Source organism: Cyprinus carpio, chromosome B16 (genome assembly GCF_018340385.1).
Source record: "Cyprinus carpio isolate SPL01 chromosome B16, ASM1834038v1, whole genome shotgun sequence".
Taxonomy (NCBI): domain Eukaryota; kingdom Metazoa; phylum Chordata; class Actinopteri; order Cypriniformes; family Cyprinidae; genus Cyprinus; species Cyprinus carpio.
The window spans coordinates 13,683,977-13,705,409 of record NC_056612.1 but is presented as its reverse complement, the minus strand read 5'-3'; the positions used below and the strand labels follow the sequence as shown (position 1 = coordinate 13,705,409).

Here is a 21,433-nt window from a genome sequence, read left to right as displayed (position 1 = left end):
TTTTTTTTTTTTTTTTTTATAACATTGGATTGTTTAGCTTAAGGAGTGATGCTTAAGAAAATTATCTTAAAAGATATGCAATATCCTCTTCATGCATCATTAGACCTTAGTCAGGGTAGCTCCATATTTAATTTTTGATGGGGATGAAAACAAGGCAATGAGGGATAGAAGTGCAGTGCGTTCAATGGAGTGTTGTTCAAAAACATACAGATTGCTCAGCTGACAAAACGTCTTTACAAAAATAGAAAAAACAGTTTTGAAAAGAATGAGTCAGCAAAAATGACATGATTTAGGACATTTATACCATTCATGCCATGATAAGTCTATGTTAGTCTGTCCCTCATAGTCTCGTTTTCACTTGCTATAAATTCAATATGAGGTCTAGTCTGACTGAAGCCCGGCTCACATGATGCAGTCAGATATGAAGAAAAAAGTGTGGTTATAATACAAATATTAGCATCCACACTTTTATATATAAAATTGTGTGATTGGGTAGCCATTGGTGCGATATTGTTCCAAAGCTTGGCTCTTGTGAGTTTTCACTGTGGTGCAGTGCAACATCAAAAGTTAAAGATGTACACGTGCGTATATGCTGGAGCATTGTGTTTAACAGTCGGGAGTTTTCCATCCTTGGCACGAGACTCCCTCTCTCTCCACACACTCTGAGATACAAAACAGACATAGCACGTGCAGAGACACCTGACTAGTCCAGATGTCTTCCGCAGTGCCACCCTTTCTCACCCCCTCCTTGCCCTAAAGTAGGAAACTGTCTGTTTATCAGCCATTTTGGCTCTGAAGCTTATGGATATTTCATTGCCAGATGAGTCTATAGTTGCTGGCTCCTAACCTATACATGTTTTACAGCTCTGCAGTCTTAAGTTGCCCTGGCAACCTCCTCAGCCAGCTCCTATTGGCCACATTCTCGACCAATAGAACGCCTTTCTGATTATGTCATATAAAAACAACGTCTAGTTCTAGTGGCGCTGCTCAGTGTTTTGACAGTGTTAATATACCATGTCGTATTCAGCCTGGTCAAAAATTTATATTTTAGTTGAATGTCAATTAATGTTTGCTTATTTATAAGTTTAAAGACATATTCCTTTATTGTACTTAAATATTTAGTCAAGAACAAGCATTTTACATGAATATCTGGAACGCAGAAAGTTACTTCAGTTGAAATGGATGAGCAAAGACAATGGTGTTGTATAATGTAAAATACTCGCGCTGCGTAAAAACATTTGAGAACTAGTTTAGTGAAAGTGTAGTCGAATCACACCGAATGACCTCAACGACTCTGCGGCAAATCAAAATTGAGAGGGAGTGAAGTGTATTTTACCGCCGCGTCTGTAATCGGATGTCTTCCACGCACCGCTCCGTCTTCCGGCGCCGGTCTGCAGCTGCCGCGCGCGCGTTTCTCAGTCTCTCCGCCGCTGTGATGTCTGACTGCTGTGTGCGCAGAGCTGTGTAAATGAAACGACGGTGGGACAACATGACTATCCTGAAAGACATCCCAGAGAAGTGGTTTCCAATCATCCTCCCTCTAAAAAGGAAGAAAGAGGGATTAAGCAACGCAACAAAAATAAGAAAAGGAGCAGGTACCTTTACTTTGCGTCAGCCTACGCATGTGTCATTTGTTTACCACAGCTCAGTCTAGTTGCTAGTTGGTAGTTACTATTATTCTAATATATGTGACATTCATATTAGAATAGAGATCATTTAGACATTCAGATAATAAATGTCAAATTTATTTATTTATTTATTATTTATTTATTTAATGTTTCTTCCTCCTTTAACACTTTCCTTTCCTGTAAATAAACCACTTTGTATTCTTCCATAAGTGTGCTTGCTCATTCATTATTTCACCCTCATGACTGTCTCACAAAATCACATCAATGTCCAGTGTGTCAGTGTTTGTCCCATGACCTTGTGATTATATCCATCATGCTTACCCCAGTCAACATTCACAAATCCACTCATTCAATTAATTGAATTTAATTTTAAATGTAAAACATTCTGTATAATCAAGCTTTAGAAGGTCTTGTTTATAGTGTTATTGAGATGACTGCATAACCTTATTTCTACAGTTTAATGTCTTTTATGATCTGGCACACAATATATCTCACAATATTTATCTACCCAACTTCAAATCACTTCTCATCTGCATTTTTCCCACGCCTCAGTTTATTTCACAGTAGGTAAATGAGTAATCTGTGTGAAGTGCTAATCAACATGCGGTCCGTTTTAAATGTCGTTTATGTAATGAACACAGCCTACAACATTTTCACTGTCATGTTTTGTTGTTGCAAAACAGTCTATTTTTCACTAAAGGGAGCAGGTGTTGGTGAAATTAAGTAACTGGATACTGTTCTGGTTTGTAAAGGAATTGAGCTGGACCTCTCAGATTCTGTAAAGCCAGACTGCAAATGATCAAGAATTGCTGTTTAATTGGGGATCAACTTTATGTGTTTTTTTTTTTTTTTTAGGTCTGGGGGATTTTTATACTCAGTGGCCTCAATATATGTGTAGCCATTTCAGTTTATTAAGTGGAGTCATTTGTGCTACATTTTTGAGATTTTTTTTTACCTGTACAAAAGGCTGGAAATGATTGTGAGATTACTGTTTTTACATCTTCATCTTTCATATTTATGTCTCACTTTCCTTATGACAAGGTAATTTAAGATGTCTGTAACATATCACAGTGTCTGTCACAGCATAGATGCTCTCATTATCAGTCACTATACAGATAGCACCATCTAAAAATGCCCAGAATGACTCAGGCTACAGAGGTGGCTGGCTGCCATGTGTAGAGGTATCCAAGTTTCATTTCAAATCAAGAAGAGTCCCACAAAAATCACCTCTGCTGTCTTATTTGTACTTGCTGTCAACCTTAAAACATTTCAAATGTGATTAGACATGAAGTATGGGTCCTGACCTTCAGTCGATCTTTAAAGGCCTGGAAATATCTGTGCATATGCCACAGAAAGAAATTCAGTGTCGTAGTGGCCTTTTAAACTTAGGTAGGAACAGTTATTGTCTTAGTAACTCCAGTTATAATTGATTTCTGATTTTTTTTTTATATTTATTATAATGAACAATATCCTGTAGAATTGAGGGTTTAAATATTCAAAAGTTTTATTTATTTATTTTATATGTGCAGTTTCCCAAGTGCTTTTTGTGGTTACAATCTCTCTCTCTCTCTCTCTCTCTCTCTCTCTCTCTCTCTCTCTCTCTCTCTCACACACACACACACACACACACACACACTAAAATCTAAAATAGCCTTTATGAAACATGTTTTTGCTTATTTTTGTCGCACTGAATGCATGATTTCTGTTAGAGTGAAATGTTCTGAGATGCAGTCAGTGGGTGTTAAGCCTGTCCTTATGTGAACCCCAGTAATTCCTTTACTCAGAGAGTCCAGCTAAGAAAAGAAGAAATACTGATGGTGAGAGATGGAGAGTGTTTTCCGATATGGATAGATGAGTCAGCCAGATGGGCATATGAAGGCACTTGGCAAAAAGAAGAAGGGATGGAGAAATGGGAGCATGACTGCAAGAGGAGGGAGAGCAAAAGCAAGCAAATGTTGCACAGAGACTGGAATGAAATGAAGGGTCATGTGGAGGTCATGCGCTTTTTTTATCAAATAAATAAATGCTTCATGATGCTCAGCATATGTTTTGGCATTATAGCATAGTACACGTTCTCTGAACATATTTTTCTGGAGAATGTGAGAGAAGTAAAATTTTAAAGCAGTAAATTAAGAGAATAACTCTTTAAGCAAATGCAAGCGTTTACATGAATACATTAGTGAGTATTTGGCCTCTGTTAAGGATGGAATCATGCATTTGGCTCGTGTTCTGGCTGTTCCTCTGCTGTGTGTGCAAAAAGGTTTGAGTACAGTAGCAATTAGCTCACCCACTAAGAGGCTAATTTGAGCCTGTGGCTTGTCTCTTTTAGACATTAAATGGGACAAATGGTTTGAAATAGTGGAGACAACAGAAACTTCAGTGGTGCTTTAGTGTTGCTTTGACACTTTGATTAAATGTGCACTATTTTTGAGACCTGACTGAAAGATTCCCTTTGATAGCAATTGTTTGTGTTTTTTCAAAAGGCAAAGTTGGTGTTAACTTGAGAAGAATCTATATTATTTGAAGTTATTTGAACTTTTGTTTCTCTCACATCATGGTTTGCTCTCATTTTACTTTCTTCAGACTTCAAGGTCAATGAAAAAAGCAAGTGTCCAAGATAAAGAAAAAACTTTAAAAGGTTGTTTTATAGCATATGCAAGTTTCTTTATGCTCTTTGTTTTCCTGTTAGATTCATATGATTTGAAAAACCATTTATATAATTTTAAAGAAAAAAAAATGTGGTAAAACCATAAATATATGTGAGTATCTCATTTTAATCATTTAAAAAAAAAGTTTTTTTTTCCAATTTAGAAAATTTAATTATTATTTAAAAATTATTAATTATTATACCATCATGTTTTTAAGTGGTTGTATCACGTAATATTTAACTAACCTTTCCTTCTCAAAAAATTATATTCTCAAATATCTGATACAGAAGACTTGGGTAATGGCTGCTGGAAATTCAGATTTGCCATCTCCAGAATAAAACAAAAATATTAATATTAAAATAAAAATCAATTCTTTTAAATTAGAATAATATTTCACAGTATTAGATATTTTACTGTATTTTTCATCCAATAAATGCAGCCTTGGTGAGCATAGGCTTAGGCCTATGCCAGAATACTATAATAGAAGAAATGTATTCAATGTGTATTTAATGTATTTTTGAATAAATGAATAATATATCCAGGTAAAAAATGAACATCATGTCAATCACAACAAAGCTTCACGTGACTTTCAGATAAGTCTATGCACCACTAGCTTACACAGACATATGCATTGCAGCACTGCACATGCATAACTTTGCTGGTCTGTTTGAATTTGCACAGATTTGTGAGCTAGCGTAGCGGATGTCCTTGGCAGTAGTGCTGAATCACAACAATAACCACTCCTTCTCTGTCAACGGCTGTTTTTTTTTTTTTTTTTTGAGAAACGTCACACAAGCAACGTTTCACTGCAGCTCTCGCTTGTCCTTGGCTGTATTGTTAAAAGTGCTTAATGGCCCAGTTTGCTGAGGTGCTCTCTTGATGGAACCAGACCCTCCAACGGCCAATGCCATTATGTCATTGGCAGCCAAGAGGCAGGTAATGCATGCTCAGACTCTGGGAGCAGCAGTGTGGTTTTCCATCAGGACTGATAACAGAGAGGCAGAGAGTACAACAGATAGCCACAAGCAAAGGTAAAGACGTGACCTTGAGGAAGAGATTAGAAGATGAAAGAGTATAGGATGAGTGATGGGACAGGAAGGAGATAGCACAAGGATAGCTGAGAGGACCGATACAGATTTTAGCTTTTCAAAATACAATAAAGGAAGTTAGTTAATTAAGTGAGTTAAATGTGTGTTAAATAAAGTCCAAGTCAGTCTTCATGGTTATTCATGTTTGTATGATACTACCACAGATAACTTTCTGATGTACAGTATATGAAGGACATCAAAATGCTATATTTTTAGAATTATGATCTTGAAAAAGACGTTTTTACTGTTTATTTCATGGAGTATGCAGCTTGTACTGTAGTGTGACCCATGTCAACAATGACAAAAGTTGCTTCAGGACCAACACTAACCCAGCAGCATCGAGTTCAAGGACTGAACCTCAAACTCATATAAAATATGAGTAACTACAGAATCACTTGATATCAGGTTACACTCCCTGATAAATCTGAAAATATTCCAAACGTATCCCATTTCATAAAAAAAAAAAAAAAAAAAAAAACCCTATTTAGAGAAATACAGGTTTCATTTATTAGGCCTATCATTGGAACACAATGTCTATTCAAACCAAGAATACAGAATAAAAAAGATAACTGTATTGATAACTATATTAGCTTCACACCAATGCACAGTAATGTTCTGTTTATCTTACATCTGCAGCTTTAAATGCTTGGACTTTATAAAGTTGGATTTCGATTGCATCTCAATGTTTTTATCATTCAGCAGCTGAAGAAATAGTTTGAAAGTGATTCCCATTCCTCTCTCATTATCATTTTAGTTGTGTTATTACTTTCCTATTCTCATAGAATTAGAATGATTATTAAAACTTCTATTAAAGTCATTCTAATACTTTGTGTGAACAGCCTATAACCTGGTGCATCATTGACCCAAATGACCCTAGGAATGGTACCTAAGAATAGTTAACCCAAAAAATTCTGTCATCATTTACTCACTCTTGTGTCATTCCAAACCTGCGTAATTTGATTTTCTCTTTTTCACAAAAGAAGATTTTGAACAACGTTGAGGTCCAAACAACATTGGACCAAAAAAAACAGACATTTTTTCAATATACCTTCATTTGTGTTCTGCAGAAGAAAGAAAGACAAACTGGTTTGGAATGACATGAGAATGAGAAAATGCTGACAGAATTTTCTCTGTCTTTAAAAGCACATATTAGTACCCTGACCTACTTATCTTCATACAGTTAAGAATACAAAGGTGTACTTTTAAGGGTACTGCCCCAGTAACAGGATAAATGTTCTTATACTGGTGGTGTACACATGGTTTTTTTTTGTTTTTTTTTGGCAGCTTAAAGTGCTTACTTCAGTGTGTTACTGTGTGTTGACTATGTGGGCAGTGCATTTAAATTGGCCATTAGAGCAGCGGAATATGAGAGAGCCAAGCTGTCTTAACACAGGAAACCACAGGCAGAGAGAGTCTCGGTGACTGAGCAGAGGACCAGAGCAGGTGTAAAGGGCGCATGCAGGAGGAAACAGACTACAGACTGGCTATATCTGTTCGCGTGCATGGGTTTATGGGTTTGACCTTTTGATGCCCATGTAAATGGTGCAGATGCAGCTCTTGGCCATTCATCAGACCTCTTTCTCTTACTCCTGAGCAGGGAGTAATGAGGTCAGTCTTTTTATTTTCGTACAAGATTCTCATCAATATTATAGCAGCACAGAGTGAAACCAGACTAACCAAATGCTTCATTTTATCTTTATCTGTATAATATGCATCTTGCAAACTACCACAGTGATAGGTTATGTTGAGGGTGAGGAAGAGTCATTTTTTTCTTCAGAGGAGAGATCTGATTGGGATGTTTTGCTCAACAGTTCCTTGGTCCATCAGTACTAGCCAACAAATTCTAGAGTGTTTGGAAATTCATGCTGGTCTAAGATCTTTTCAGCAGGGTAGAGCAGAGGAACGTGTCTCCTCCAAAAAGATGCTGCGAGTCACCCATGGATAATATGATGCGCTACACACACACACACACACACTCAGGCTGTCACATGGAGTGGCCATTACCCAGCATAAAAAAACTGCAGCTGTGAGCACAGGATGTGAGAGATGTATAGCAAAGTGAATCCGACAATTTCTGTCAAAAGATGAGAGAACCAAAAGAAAAGGCTTTTCTCAGATACAACCTGGTGTGTTTATTTACTACTTTGTGTGTTTTTGTATTTTATTTGTCAGTCTGGCTGAAACGCTGTGGTGTTAAGAGCTTTGTATGAACTTTTGAAACCGTGAGTCTCATTTTCAACAGAAGTGAAAACAGCAAGTTTATGACTATGTGCTAACCGCAGCAATTTTGTCACAGTCCCGTTTTCAGTCTCATAATGCAGAAATTAATCTGTCACACTACAATTAGCCACGACTTCCTTATTCTTTGTTATGTTGAGCTTGCCTTAGCAACCACAGATCTATCTCACTTGATTAAAGCTGGTGTCTAGCATTGACATGACCCTCTGACGCATGATATATGTGTGTGTGTGTGTGTGTGTGTGTGTGTGTGTGTGTGTGTGTGTGTGTGTGTGTGTGTGTGTGCGTGTGTGTGAACATATTAAAGGCCCACGTTGTGCGTTTTCTATTTCCCTTTCAGTAGTGTTTAAGCATTTCAGAAGCTTCAGATGAGAGAAAAATCAAGTTGTTTTGACCCAGCTAACAAATTTATGTTTATATATTTATATAATAATGTTAATTAAATAATAATGTTTTCCAAATATTCTTTTTTGGTTGTGGGAACAGCAATTTTGAGAAGTTCTTAAAACATGAAACTTAATGTTAGTATAATGTTATTTTTAGGTTAGTATAATGTTCATGCAACGTTCTTTTAACAAATTTTTTTAACAACTTAACATTCTAGGAATCATTGATTTGTAACATTCCAAGAAAATAAAAATGTCCAGTTTCCTTGATGATATTAGAGTATTATAGCGTGTGGGACAGTACCATAAAAGGGTAGTTCTTTATATTTATATTTATATTTAAATGTATACTCTGGAGCACAAAAAATATATTTTGAGATTTTTTTTAATCATACACTCAAAGGGATACTCCACACCAAAATGAAAATTTTGTCATTAATGACTTACCCCCATGTCGTTCCAAACCCGTAAAAGCTCAGTTCATCATCGGAACACAATTTAAGATATTTTGGATGAAAACCGGGAGGCCTGTGACTGTCCCATAGACTGGCAAGTAAATAACAGTGTCAAAGTCATCGTCAGAATACTCCATCTGCCATCAGATCCGCAATCTGGGTTATATGAAGCGATGGGAACACTTTTTGTAAGCGAAGAAAACAAAAATAACGACTTTATTCAATAATTCCTTTGTCATCAGTCTCCTCTCTGTCTCTGCATATCTCCGTATGCTGTGTATGCTCTTCTGTGTCATCCGCGCCACAAGGATGCACTGTTTTCTTTCAAATCAAAGCTAAATACACATAGAAACAGTGCATCCTTGTGGCGCGGATGATACAGAAGAACATACACAGCATTTTATGGACCTTGACACTGTTATTTACTTGGCAATCTGGGACAGTCACAGGCCTCCCGGTCTTCATCCAAAATATCTTAAATTGTGTTCCGAAGACGAACGGAGCTTTTACGGGTTTGGAACAACATGGGGGTAATTGATTGATGACAAAATGTTCATTTTAGGGTGGAGCATCCCTTTAAAGTCAATGGACACCAAAACATTTAGTAAGTCAGAGTGGTTTAGAATGACATTATGGTGCGTAAACAATTACTAAATTTTTGTTCTTGGGTGAACATTACTTAACAGCAAATCACGTGGTTGAAACAGAGAAAACATTTCCAGACATTAATAACTGGAAAAAAAAATTAAGACTAGTTTGTAATGGTCTATCACTGGCATCAACATTGTTTTTTATAGTTTATGTATTTCAGGCAATTTTTACATCTCGGTGTTTGTTTTCTTCACAGAGGAGGAAAGGAGAGTCCGAGCCAACGATAGAGATTACAATGAGAAGTTCCAGTATGCTGTAAGTCGCACATACAGCCTATACATCACAAATATACTATAGATTAAGTGTACAGTTTTCTTCTGCATCTCCTTCACCTCTCCCCATCATCTCTTTCACTGTCCACAGAGCAACTGCATCATGACCTCAAAGTACAACATCATTACCTTCCTTGCAGTCAACCTGTTTGAGCAGTTCCAGGAAGTTGCCAATACCTACTTCCTGTTTCTCCTCATACTGCAGGTATATGAATGAATGAACTGTGACTTTAAATGCTTATTACAAGTGTAGAGAAAAAAAGTAATTTATTTTGGAAAGGTCAATTCATGGGTATGACCATGGCAATATTCCTCCATTACTAAAGCCTACAGTTAGCAAGCACATGGATGCTTATAAAAATGTTCGCACTAATTACACTAGTAACACTAGTAGGTGAATTAGTGAGTGCTATAAAAATGCTTTAAAAAGTAATTGTGTGTACGTTTTTGTCTCAGTTGATTCCACAGATTTCCTCATTATCCTGGTTCACCACCATTGTGCCTTTAGTGCTGGTGCTGAGCATCACTGCAGTCAAAGATGCCACCGATGACTATGTGAGTCTCTGGCACACACATATAGCTTACTTTAACTGCCAAGCCCCCCTTCACACAGAAATATGGTAACACTCATGCCAGTCACCTAACACACCACAACTACCACACGAAAAAGCCTTCAGGCACACACATTTCACACACATCTCTGTTTCTCTCACAGTTTCGTCACAAGAGTGACAACCAGGTGAATAACCGTCAGTCTCAGGTACTCATCGGTGGCATGTGAGTCTCATGTTAATATACACACTTCATTTTACATTGTGTTCACAAGAAAATATAAATGTTGTTGTCACAAAGCATTGATGGGTATCCTATACTTTTTTTTTCACTTTCTCAGTCTTCAGAAGGAGAAATGGATGAATGTCAGAGTGGGTGACATCATCAAACTGGAGAACAATCAGTTTGTGGCAGTGAGTGTTCCTCTATAGTCCTTAATGACATTAATGAATGAATTAAACTTGGTTTAATAAAATAAAAAGACACTTTACTAGCTCAGCAGTCTCAGACATTACTTGCAGTAATTCAGGGTCATGTACGCATCAATGTCTGATGCATTTGCTCTCGAATACTGCACTGTGATATTGATCCAGTAGCCAAGGTCTAATTCGCTGATTATGCCTTTGGTTATGTAACCCTGTCTCAAGGATGCAGTTTAGGTGTCTTGTTAATATGCTAAATGCAGTTTTGGTCTCACTGTATATCAGTGTTATTTTAAGATTACATAGATAATATTATAGTTTTTAAGTGATATTTTTGAATAGCTTTCCTTTGTGTACTACTTAAATTAATTCTATTTTTCTGTAATTTAGTCATGTGCTTTCATAATTTATTAATTTTAGTTTTTTAAAAATGTTACTTTTTAGATTTTTTTTTATTTCAAATGTAGTTTTCATTTATTTTATTTCAAATTAGTAATCTTAGTGTGTCCAAATGCAGCTTTAGAAATGCTGCATTTGGAATAAGTTTTCACCTTATATTTATATTTTATATTGTTTCAGCTTATTTTAATTAACAAAAACATTTGAATAGTTTCAGCTAATAATAGCACTGCTGTATACTGTATATGTGTTACAGGCTGACCTGCTCCTGTTGTCCAGCAGTGAACCACATGGCCTCTGCTACATTGAAACTGCAGAACTAGATGGGTATGACTGTGTTTATTTCTTGAATTTGTGTATAACATGATTTCATGCTTCCAGTGCAGCTCAGTAAAAAGTCGATGATTTTTTCTGCCACAGCGAGACGAACATGAAGGTGCGTCAGTCTCTGTCTGTTACCTCAGAGCTGGGAGATCCTAATAACCTGGCCCAGTTTGATGGTATGTGATTTGGTATTGAACACGCTCCAAGTAGATGCGAAAGTTAGCCAGAGTGGAAATGAAAAAGTGAACTAGTAAGAAAAAGAAACAGCTGAGCAATCTTGTGAACTGATAAATGAGGGAACATGTTTGCGTGCAGTATGTTTCAGATTTGCAGAAGTTTATGGAACAAAAATAGAAAGGCAATAAAAGGAATTGCATATTTTCATTGGTGGTATTCCTGTGTGAGTTGCACTCACTGATAACCACTGTTTATTTACATATTTTAGCACAGATTCACTAAAGTAATTATGCAAAGTAGGTAACAGTACAAACTCATCCAAAAGAAATCTGTGCAAAATAGCTTAAAAGTAAAATAAATAATTTTTTTTTAAATAATGACTTTATTTAAGTATGCATGATGAAGTGCTTTACCAGCGCAGATAATGTCAGGATCAATTTGATTATGGGCTGAATAGATGCGCTAAAAATGCAAAAGTGCAACAACTGTTTGACCCCACGATGAGTTAGGTTACTGGAGGAAGCGAAAACAAAAGATACAGTGAGTCAAAGTGTGCGGAAAGTAAATTATGTGGTGGCCAGTTTCTCAGCAACATTTCTTTAACACCCAACACAATATACTGCCACACACACACACACACACACACACACCATCAAACCTGTGTCAGCACAGACCACCCACGCTTCCTGTTTTTAAAGAACAACAATAAATTCCAAAGCTTATAGGTTGTACTGAAACCCAGGATGCTGAACAGTTGGTCATAACACATATTATATAAAATAATACTGTTTTGATATTTCACACATGCTATTTGTATGTTCAGGAGAAGTGGTGTGTGAGCCTCCCAACAACAAGCTTGACCGTTTCTGTGGGACTCTGTATTGGAAAGACTGCAAATACCCCCTCAGCAACCAGAACATGCTGCTTCGCGGCTGCGTACTGCGCAACACAGAGAGCTGCTATGGCCTTGTTATTTTCGCAGGTTGGTGTATGTGTTTATGTGAATATGAGTGTGCGTGTGTGATTAGTTTTCATTTTAACCGGTCATGGTGCACCTCAGGTCCTGACACCAAACTGATGCAGAACAGCGGACGGACTAAGTTCAAGCGCACCAGTATAGACAGACTGATGAATACACTGGTGCTGTGGGTGAGAAACACACTCACTTACAAACCTCTGCTGAATTTCTGAAGATATCAGTACCGAAATATATAAACAGCATACACTCTGCAAGTTAATGTTTGTAATTTGCCCCTCCTCAGATTTTTGGGTTCCTGGTGTGTATGGGAGTGATCTTGGCCATAGGAAATGCAGTTTGGGAAAAAGAAGTGGGTGCTCTGTTCCAGAGCTTTCTTCCTTGGGACCCTCCAGTGGACAACTTCCTGTTCTCTGCCTTCCTGTCTTTCTGGTCCTATGTCATCATCCTCAACACAGTCGTACCCATCTCCCTCTATGTCAGGTGAGCGAGAGCAAGATGTGGAGGGAGAAATGTCGTAATGGAGGGGAAATGATGAATTATCCAGTGGGAACTGTTCAGGTGGCACTTAAATGTGGTCAAATAAAAAAAATATGGTAAATGGTCTGAAGGAGTAACATTTTTTGAACATAAATCTACAATTCATATGAGCGGTTTTATGTCCTATTTATTTTATATGAGGTTTGTCAACTATTCCAATTATCCAAATTTTTTACATTTTAAAGTTTTAATTTTTAGGGATAAACAATGCTAAACATTACATTTTAAGTTACATTTTCCCTACAATTATTTAAATATCAGTTTAACTGTTTATTTTAAAATTGTTTTGTTGTTATATCAGGGTTATTATCAATATCTTAAACTATTAAAAACACTTTTGTTAACTGAAATATAAATCTAAATATTAAATGAAAAACTGAAAATAGATGAAATTTTTCATTGGCAAAAAACAAAAAAAATTTAAAAATAAAAAAAACAAAAACTAAAAAAAAAGTAAACTTAAACTAAAACTTACCTAAAACTGATCTGAAATAAACGCAGTAAATTAAATCTGAATAATAAAAAAAAACAAAATACAAAATGAAAAAAGAATAAAATTACACAAAATTAATTAAATTACAAATATTTTTTATAAAAACATTGCATGATTTTAGTTGCTGGATGCTGTTTTTATTTGCTGTATACTAGAAGGTCAAGACCTTAGTGTCAGGCCAAAATCTGAATCTTAAGGGGGTTGCAAACATTTGATATGTTTAGGACTAGCTAGTTTTCATGTTCAGTTATTTTTATGTCAGATACTAGTTTATCTATTGCTCCATTCCTTTTTAAATAGTCTGGAGACACCAAAGTCTATCATATTCATGAAAATTCCAATTAAAATCTACTTCTCTTCTTTGATTTAGATGCTTTTTTTGGACGCACTAGCTTAAGTTCATTTTATGCTTAATGCATCCTTTATGCATTGTGCTGTTTATTTTATTTTTATTTATTTTGTTGTTTTCATGTTTCCTCAGACTTTCCCTAACAGGTAAGAGATAGACCCCATAGACTCCCCTTTTCTCTCTCTCTGACATAACAACAGCCTCCTGTATAACACCACTAAAATCCTGACCAAATCTTTCTGAACCAGCCCTCTGAATGAGCTCTAACTCTGCCGTGTGGTCCAGTGAATGTAACCCACCTCTGACTGGTACAGACTCTTACAGAAAGAACTGCAGCATGGCACTGAGCAGCACCATGGCACAGCAAGCACATACCCAAAATCTGTTTTTGCAGTTTTATGACAGATTTGTGAAGTCTCTATGAATTAAATCTTGCTTTTAATGGTCTGGTAGACTGTTGTCCCATTGTCTGTCTCAGCTGCATACTAAATAACCTATGTCTTTAGAACAGGAAAACTGTGTGTATTTTTGTGTGTTTTGTTGTGAGTTTGCCATGTGGTCAGAGATCTGCTGGCAAATTGAGTGTTTCTACTGAAAAGCAGGTCACATTTGCATTGTGATAACCCTCCGTCTGTTTCTCTTTCCATCGGTCTGAATCTCTTAGTGTGGAGGTGATTCGTCTGGGTCACAGTTATTTCATTAATTGGGACCGGCGGATGTTCTGCAGTCATAGTAACACAGCAGCGGAGGCCCGGACCACCACGCTAAATGAAGAGCTGGGACAGGTGGAGTACATCTTCAGTGACAAGACAGGAACACTCACCCAGAACATCATGACCTTCAACAAGTGCTCCATCAACGGTCACACATATGGTGAGGAGCAACATATGGCAGTTATACTCATGGTATAATGTGCAATCAGATGGCCATTATCATATATACTGTATCAGTTTGGCATCATGTTGATGTGGTTTATGTGGTAATAATGACCAGCTGACTGTACATTACTTTATTTATTACACAGCTGCTTACCAATCAAGTAAATATGTATGTATATATAGAGAGAGAGAGAGAGAAAAAGAGAGAGAGAGAGAGCAAATAAACAGATAAAACACATCGTTGATTTATAATATAAAATTATCAACTGTTCACTTGAATTAGATACAAAATATAGCCAGAAACATTTAAAATCTTTATTATTATTATTATTATTATTATTATTATTATATTATCATTGTTATTATTATTATTTATTTATTTATTTTTGAACAAATGGCCATTGAAAGCTTAACTTTCATTTGATCAAATGTTAATCATTAAGAGGTCAAACAAACCATAAATAAGATATTTTATTTGTACATTATTAGATAACACAAATTTTAATATTAATATTTATAATAATACATATTCCTATTGGAATATATATATATATAATTTTGAACAAGTAGTCACTTAAAACTTAATATTCAAAAATGTCCAAACAAAAATTTAATGTTTCTTTTCTACTCTTTATTTATTTATTTATTTTAATGATTTAAATTACATTTAAATAAACAATAAAAAAGTAAATAGGTAATAATAATAGTATTTATAATAATAAAATCATTTAATTATTGAAAATAAAAATAAATAAAATAAATAATAATGGATGAAATAATCAAATAAAAAAATAAATAAAATGCCTAGATGGTTTAGCAGGATTGCAGATTTATAACAATTTGGTGTCTATTTTAAAATATAATTTTTGTGATTATTGTATATTTTATAGTTATCAACATTTAAATAAACATACATTAGATAGATAGATAGATAGATAGATAGATAGATAGATAGATAGATAGATAGATAGATAGATAGATAGATAGATAGATAGACTTATAAATATGTTGTATTGGGTTTTTTCTTACAGATCTCAATTCATTCTGTCTCTTGTTTCACAGGTGAGGTGATGAACATTCTGGGAGCTCAGCAGAAGGTCAGTGCATCCAAGATTCACTCTCTGGAATTAAAGAATTTGTTATTTTTAAAATATTGTTGCTCAGAAATATCTTAGATAATCTGTTATCCTCAGAGGGTCCAGGCCCTGGACTTCAGTGCGTGGAACCCCTTAGCAGCCCGGGACTTCTGTTTCTACGACCAGTTTCTGTTAGACGCAGTGATGGAGGGAGAACCAGCAGTGCATGAATTCTTCCGGGTCTTATCTCTCTGCCACACAGTCATGAGCGAGGAGAAGAGCGAGGGTAAGGATCTGGAACAGTCTTTGAGGATCGATTATCTGCCTTACTCAGAGAGCCATTTCATCCGATGGAAGGGTTTAAATAAGGTTTACTTAAGGAAGCTGTTGACTTTAATATTGTTAGAAGGAAATGATATAGTAGTTCTGGATTGTAATGTGATTATTTTATCTTATTATCTGTCCTTTTTCTTGTTGTCCTCCTTGCTTATTGTCTCTGTCTTTCACTTCCTAGGAGAGCTTCTGTATAAGGCTCAGTCTCCAGATGAGGGGGCGTTAGTAACAGCTGCACGCAACTTTGGCTTTGTGTTTCGCTCTCGCACACCTGGCACAGTCACCACACAAGAGCTCGGCAAAGCCGTCACATACACACTCCTCGCCATCCTGGACTTCAATAACATCCGCAAAAGAATGTCTGTCATAGGTAACACAAGCACACACTCTCAGTTCTGCAACTTTGTGAAAAGCTCAATATGCAATATGTCACAAAAATGAAAACTCCTCCACATGAAATCATTTAAAAAAGTAAAGTTTTGTCAGATTGATTTACTTTTGAGCCCTAACTGTGGCTAGGTACATACACACACACTTTGTTGTGTGGTTAAGTGTGGCAAACTCCAGAGTGTACAGTTTTTAAACATTATTTTGGCTGTAATGGCAGATGGTTTAGCACTGTGAGAAAGAGAAAGAGCCAGTAAAATTCCCTTAGGACTGAGGAATCTAGATACAGCATAAATACTGCCCTGCCAAGCATCATAAATAAGTGGAACATTAGCGCTAAATTCAATATAGAAAGTGTTGTTTGTGTCATATACACTCTCATAATGCTGAATTATGGCCCTTATGTTTGGGTAAGTGGTGCTTACATTGCAGCAGCCATTTCATTTTTGTTGCATATTGTCATTTATGTACAATTGATCTGTTTACATGAAAAAAGTGAGAGATTTATTGAGTGCACTGCAGATTTTTCTCTTAATAAGTTTTAAGCATTTTTTCTCCACAACAATATCCAAAATATCTTAAAAATATGATAATTTGTTTTGTGATTTATAAAATGAATCATATACCTAAATCATATACATATACAGTTCATTGCCAAATGGGTAAGAAATATGCTTAATTCAAGATACATTATCTGGAAAGAAATCCGATAATGTTAGGACTATGAGATAATGGGAGCTATAATAAGAAAAGAGCTACTCCCATCACTGCAGATGCACAAGATGTAATTTAATGTGTGTGTGTGTGTGTGTGTGTGTGTGTGTGTGTGTCTCAGTGAGGAATCCAGAGGGCCGTATTCGTCTGTACTGTAAGGGCGCAGACACTGTGCTTTTTGAGAGGCTTCACTCTTGCAACCATGAACTAATGAATGTCACTTCAGACCACCTCAACGTGAGTGTCTGGTTTTTGGGGTTTGTTTATTGTGTTTACTGTTAGCCTAGCACTGTTTGTGTGAAGTTCTAAATTACCCCACAGGCTGCTGCTATCTTTATAAGACAAACAACAGAGCCCTCTAGTGGATGTTTTAGAAATTAAGCTCTATTAATTTTTTTACAAAATTTGAATTAACTTAACATTATATGGGATTTTTGTTGTGATATAGTTATTTTTTAGGAATTAAATGAACATTTATAATAGTAAAATATGAATAAATGTATATGTAAATAAAACGCAGTTGCAAGAGGACAGGGTTGCAAAATTAGTCAAATTTAAGATATCACTATATAGGGGAAAATATATCACTACTTAGGGAAACGGTTTGGGAACAAAACATTTGTAGTATGAAAAATTCATACTTTGCATGAATTTAAAGAAAAGTATTTATTTAATCTTTTTTTTGTTTTGTTTTTTGATAACAAGTGAATGATTTCTGTTTTTGTAATACTGAAAGCAGTGCTTGTATAATATTATTTTAATTATAAATAGACTATAGTTTCTGATAATTATTACTGGTATATTATTATTTATAATAGTTTTACTACAGTGAATTTGGGGTCAGTACGATATTTTTTAAAAGAAATGAATACTTGGTAACACTTTATTTTAAGGTGTCCTTGTTACACATTACATGTACTTACTATTATAATAATACTTGATTATGCATAATTACTTGCAAGTAACCCTAATCATAAATAATAAGTGCATGTAGTTAATGAATATTACTCAGTACTTAAATGTATAATTACAAGGACACTTTAAAATAAAGTGTAACCGAGTACTTTTATTAAGCAAGGATGCACTGATGTGACATGAAAATGTGACAAGAAAGAATTTTACATTGTTAAAAAAAATGCATTTAAAATAATTGCTGTTCTTTCTGTTCATCAAAGAATCCTGAAAGAAATGTATCATAGATTCCACAAAAATATAACACTTTATTATAACTTTCATTAATAAATCATTGGCAAACCTAACATAATGCTTAAAAGATTATTAGTTATTATATATTCAGAGAGCCAGAAACATGAGATAATATGCTTGTTAATGTTTACTAATAAACTTACTTAACAAGCACATTATCTCATATTTCTAGATATGTAAATATATATTAACTAATGATCTGTTAAGGATTATAATGTTAGTTAATGATTTATTAATTAAGGTTATTATGAAGTGTTGAAAATATGGTCAAATAGGAAATAATTATTATAAATTGTAATAATACTTCACACTATTATGATTTTACAGTTTATTTTTTTCTTGAGAAACCATGATAGTCTTTGAAAAGCGATATCATGATGAGCTGATGTTGACGTGTATGTGTGTGTATGTGTGTGTGTGTATGCAGGAGTATGCAGGTGATGGCTTACGGACACTCGCAGTGGCCTATCGGGATCTGTCTGAGGAGCAGTGGGAGGAGTGGTCAGAGCATTTCCGTGGTGCTGATAAAGCCACAGACTGCAGAGATGACCGGCTGGCTGCAGCCTATGAGGAGATCGAACAGGACATGATGGTGTGTTTGTGTGTCCAATTCCTTTTGTTTTGTTTCCTTAGTCTTTTTGTTAATAATATTAACTATTTAATCCTTGTCATAGTTGTTGGGGGCCACGGCTATAGAAGATAAACTGCAAGAGGGGGTTCCTGAGACTATCGCTATTCTCTCACTGGCTAACATTAAGATCTGGGTGCTTACTGGAGACAAACAGGGTAAGAACTGCATAAGAACAGGCCACAACTGTTATTATTTACTTGACAATTAAAACCATAATAATGTCTTTTTCTCCTTTTGTGACAGAGACTGCGGTGAATATTGGTTATTCATGTAAAATGCTGACAGATGACATGACGGAGATCTTCATTGTTAATGGACACACTGTCCAAAGCGTACGTGAAGAACTGAGGTACAATGGTGATGTTTGTCCAGTATGTCCTTCCAACAACCCTTGAAATATAAGAGATGTAAGCCTTTCAGGAAAGGCCTTTTCATTTCCTCATCCTCTTATGTTTTTTAGGAAAGCAAGAGAGCGAATGCTGGAATCCACACGCACCAGAGATGGAGGGAAGGAAGCTGAAGCTCAGGGATGGGGTGGTGCTTGTGCCTTTGGAAATGGATGTGGAGGTGGCGGTGCAGCTAACTGCATGCCTGATGAGAGTAAATGTCCCCCTTCTCAGGCTCCGCCCCCCTCTTTATTGGAGTCGATCAGTGGAGAGTTCGCCCTCATCATCAGCGGACACAGCTTGGTGGGTGGAAGAGCATTCAGGAATTAGATATGAATGTTATTCATGCTCTTCGGTTTAGCTGAAGGTTGAGTTGAATTAGGTTTATTCAGTGTTATTTTAGAATTACGTATATGCTACAGTAAAATTTCTTATTAGTTTGAATGAATATTTATTATTATTAATTGGATTATTGTTTAATCAAGATTCCTTCAAAGGAGATGATCATAACCGATGTTCATCACATATGCAGGTTGATATCAATTTTTTCTTTTTTCATTAACATTCAAATTTTAAAATTTAATAAAATGGAAACAATAAAAAAACAATTCGCTAGATTAGATGATTACTTTAAGATTTTGCTGCGGTTAACACTTTCACCGGATGCGATGAGACTTGTTTTTCGGTTTGGTCAGGTGACATTGTCATTTTGATTTGTTTTTAAAATTCTATTTAGCTATATTTTTATTTAAATTTTGATTTTAGTCATTTTAGTATTTCATCTTTTTAATTTCATTTCTTTTCCAAGGCTATGTTATTGTTATGTTATGTTATTATTATTATTATTATTATAATTGTTAATTATAAAATTTTATAATTAAATTTTTATTATAACACAAATAAAAGGAAGGCAAAACTATCAAGAACAGCAACAGTGAAAAAACACAGCTCAAAATTGCATATTAATAGCAAACAGGAAAGTAGCAAATAATAAACTTAAGAAATATATTAAAAACATCAAGAGAGTTTATTAGAATATAATCCTTATTTTTATAATATAGATTATAATTCCAAATAGTTCTTATAGGGCGTCCAAACCTTATAGAACTCATTATTTTTCAAATGGATTGCACAAGTAAGATGTTATAATGCAATAAACTCAAATATAACTTTATGCCATGGTTTTATTGAAGGATTCTTAAACTAATCTATGTTTATGTTTGTCATTTAATATTTAGATTTAATTTTATTTCAGCTCTATTTCAAGTAAAGAACAAGTTTAATAGTTTTACGTTTTTGGTAATAATAACAACACTGATTTTGTTGAGAAGATATCTGAACGATGCCATTTTTAAATATCAGATTAATGGTATTCATTTCAGTTTGGATGAAAACCCCTGATTTTAGCTGGTTTAAGCTGCTCTGACCAAGCTGGAGTTTTGCTGGTTCATCTGAGTTCCCAAAACCCCTCTAAATCCAGCTCACCGACCAGTCAAGACCAGCAAACCAGTTTAGGCTGGTTTAAGCAGGGTTTTTTTTTTTTTTTTCAGAAGGGATATTGAGGAATATTCCATTTTAATCCAGTTTACCGACTAGCACAGAATATTTCCCTCTCTCTCTTGGCCAGGCTCATGCTTTGGAAGCAGATATGGAGCGTGAGTTTTTGGAGACGGCGTGTGCTTGTCGAGCAGTGATCTGCTGCAGAGTGACTCCTCTTCAGAAAGCTCTGGTGGTGGAGCTGGTTAAACGGCATAAGAAAGCTGTCACACTCGCAATCGGAGATGGAGCCAATGACGTCAGCATGATAAAGAGTAAGAGAAAAAACACTTGTAGTCTTTGCCAGGAGAATAAAACTTTCTTTTTGACGGCTGATTTGTTTTGATGTGCAAACATTGGGGTCCTCAGAGTCAAATTACTAGGATTGGTTACAGCTATAAATAAAACACATCAAAATTTGAATAATATAACATAATATACTATAATTTTGTGTATATATATATATATATATATATATATATATATATATATATATATTTATTTATTTATTATTATTATTATTATTATTATTTTTTTTTTTTTATTTATTTATTTTTTTTTTTTTAATATAAATTTTTTGTGAGCCCAAACTTCAAATTCTAGTTCCTTTTTAGCTTGTGCAAAGGTGCCCCAGAGAAACCAAATTATTGATATTCGGTCAGTCCGTTCAGTTTGTTGTTGTTGCATG

The 21,433-nt window shown here is 35.2% G+C and overlaps 1 protein-coding gene across 2 annotated transcripts in view; it reads left to right on the top strand.

The window, feature by feature from the left end:
• LOC109106504 (phospholipid-transporting ATPase ID-like) overlaps positions 1–21,433 on the top strand; it is a 35,904-nt gene that overhangs the window by 7,543 nt on the left and 6,928 nt on the right. The window contains exons 1-21 of one of the 2 annotated variants that reach the window (XM_042740872.1): positions 942–1,595; positions 9,291–9,349; positions 9,458–9,571; positions 9,823–9,921; positions 10,082–10,143; positions 10,259–10,331; positions 10,996–11,066; positions 11,160–11,239; positions 12,064–12,222; positions 12,301–12,389; positions 12,503–12,699; positions 14,263–14,471; positions 15,539–15,573; positions 15,670–15,838; positions 16,067–16,255; positions 17,108–17,223; positions 18,620–18,784; positions 18,867–18,978; positions 19,067–19,172; positions 19,284–19,512; positions 20,837–21,020. In XM_042740872.1, coding sequence (XP_042596806.1) covers positions 1,469–1,595; positions 9,291–9,349; positions 9,458–9,571; positions 9,823–9,921; positions 10,082–10,143; positions 10,259–10,331; positions 10,996–11,066; positions 11,160–11,239; positions 12,064–12,222; positions 12,301–12,389; positions 12,503–12,699; positions 14,263–14,471; positions 15,539–15,573; positions 15,670–15,838; positions 16,067–16,255; positions 17,108–17,223; positions 18,620–18,784; positions 18,867–18,978; positions 19,067–19,172; positions 19,284–19,512; positions 20,837–21,020 — 2,644 coding nt within the window. In that variant the 5' untranslated portion in view covers positions 942–1,468. Of the gene's footprint in view, positions 1–941; positions 1,596–9,290; positions 9,350–9,457; positions 9,572–9,822; positions 9,922–10,081; positions 10,144–10,258; positions 10,332–10,995; positions 11,067–11,159; positions 11,240–12,063; positions 12,223–12,300; positions 12,390–12,502; positions 12,700–14,262; positions 14,472–15,538; positions 15,574–15,669; positions 15,839–16,066; positions 16,256–17,107; positions 17,224–18,619; positions 18,785–18,866; positions 18,979–19,066; positions 19,173–19,283; positions 19,513–20,836; positions 21,021–21,433 lie in introns of those variants that run through there. The other variant, XM_042740873.1, reaches the window with a different exon arrangement.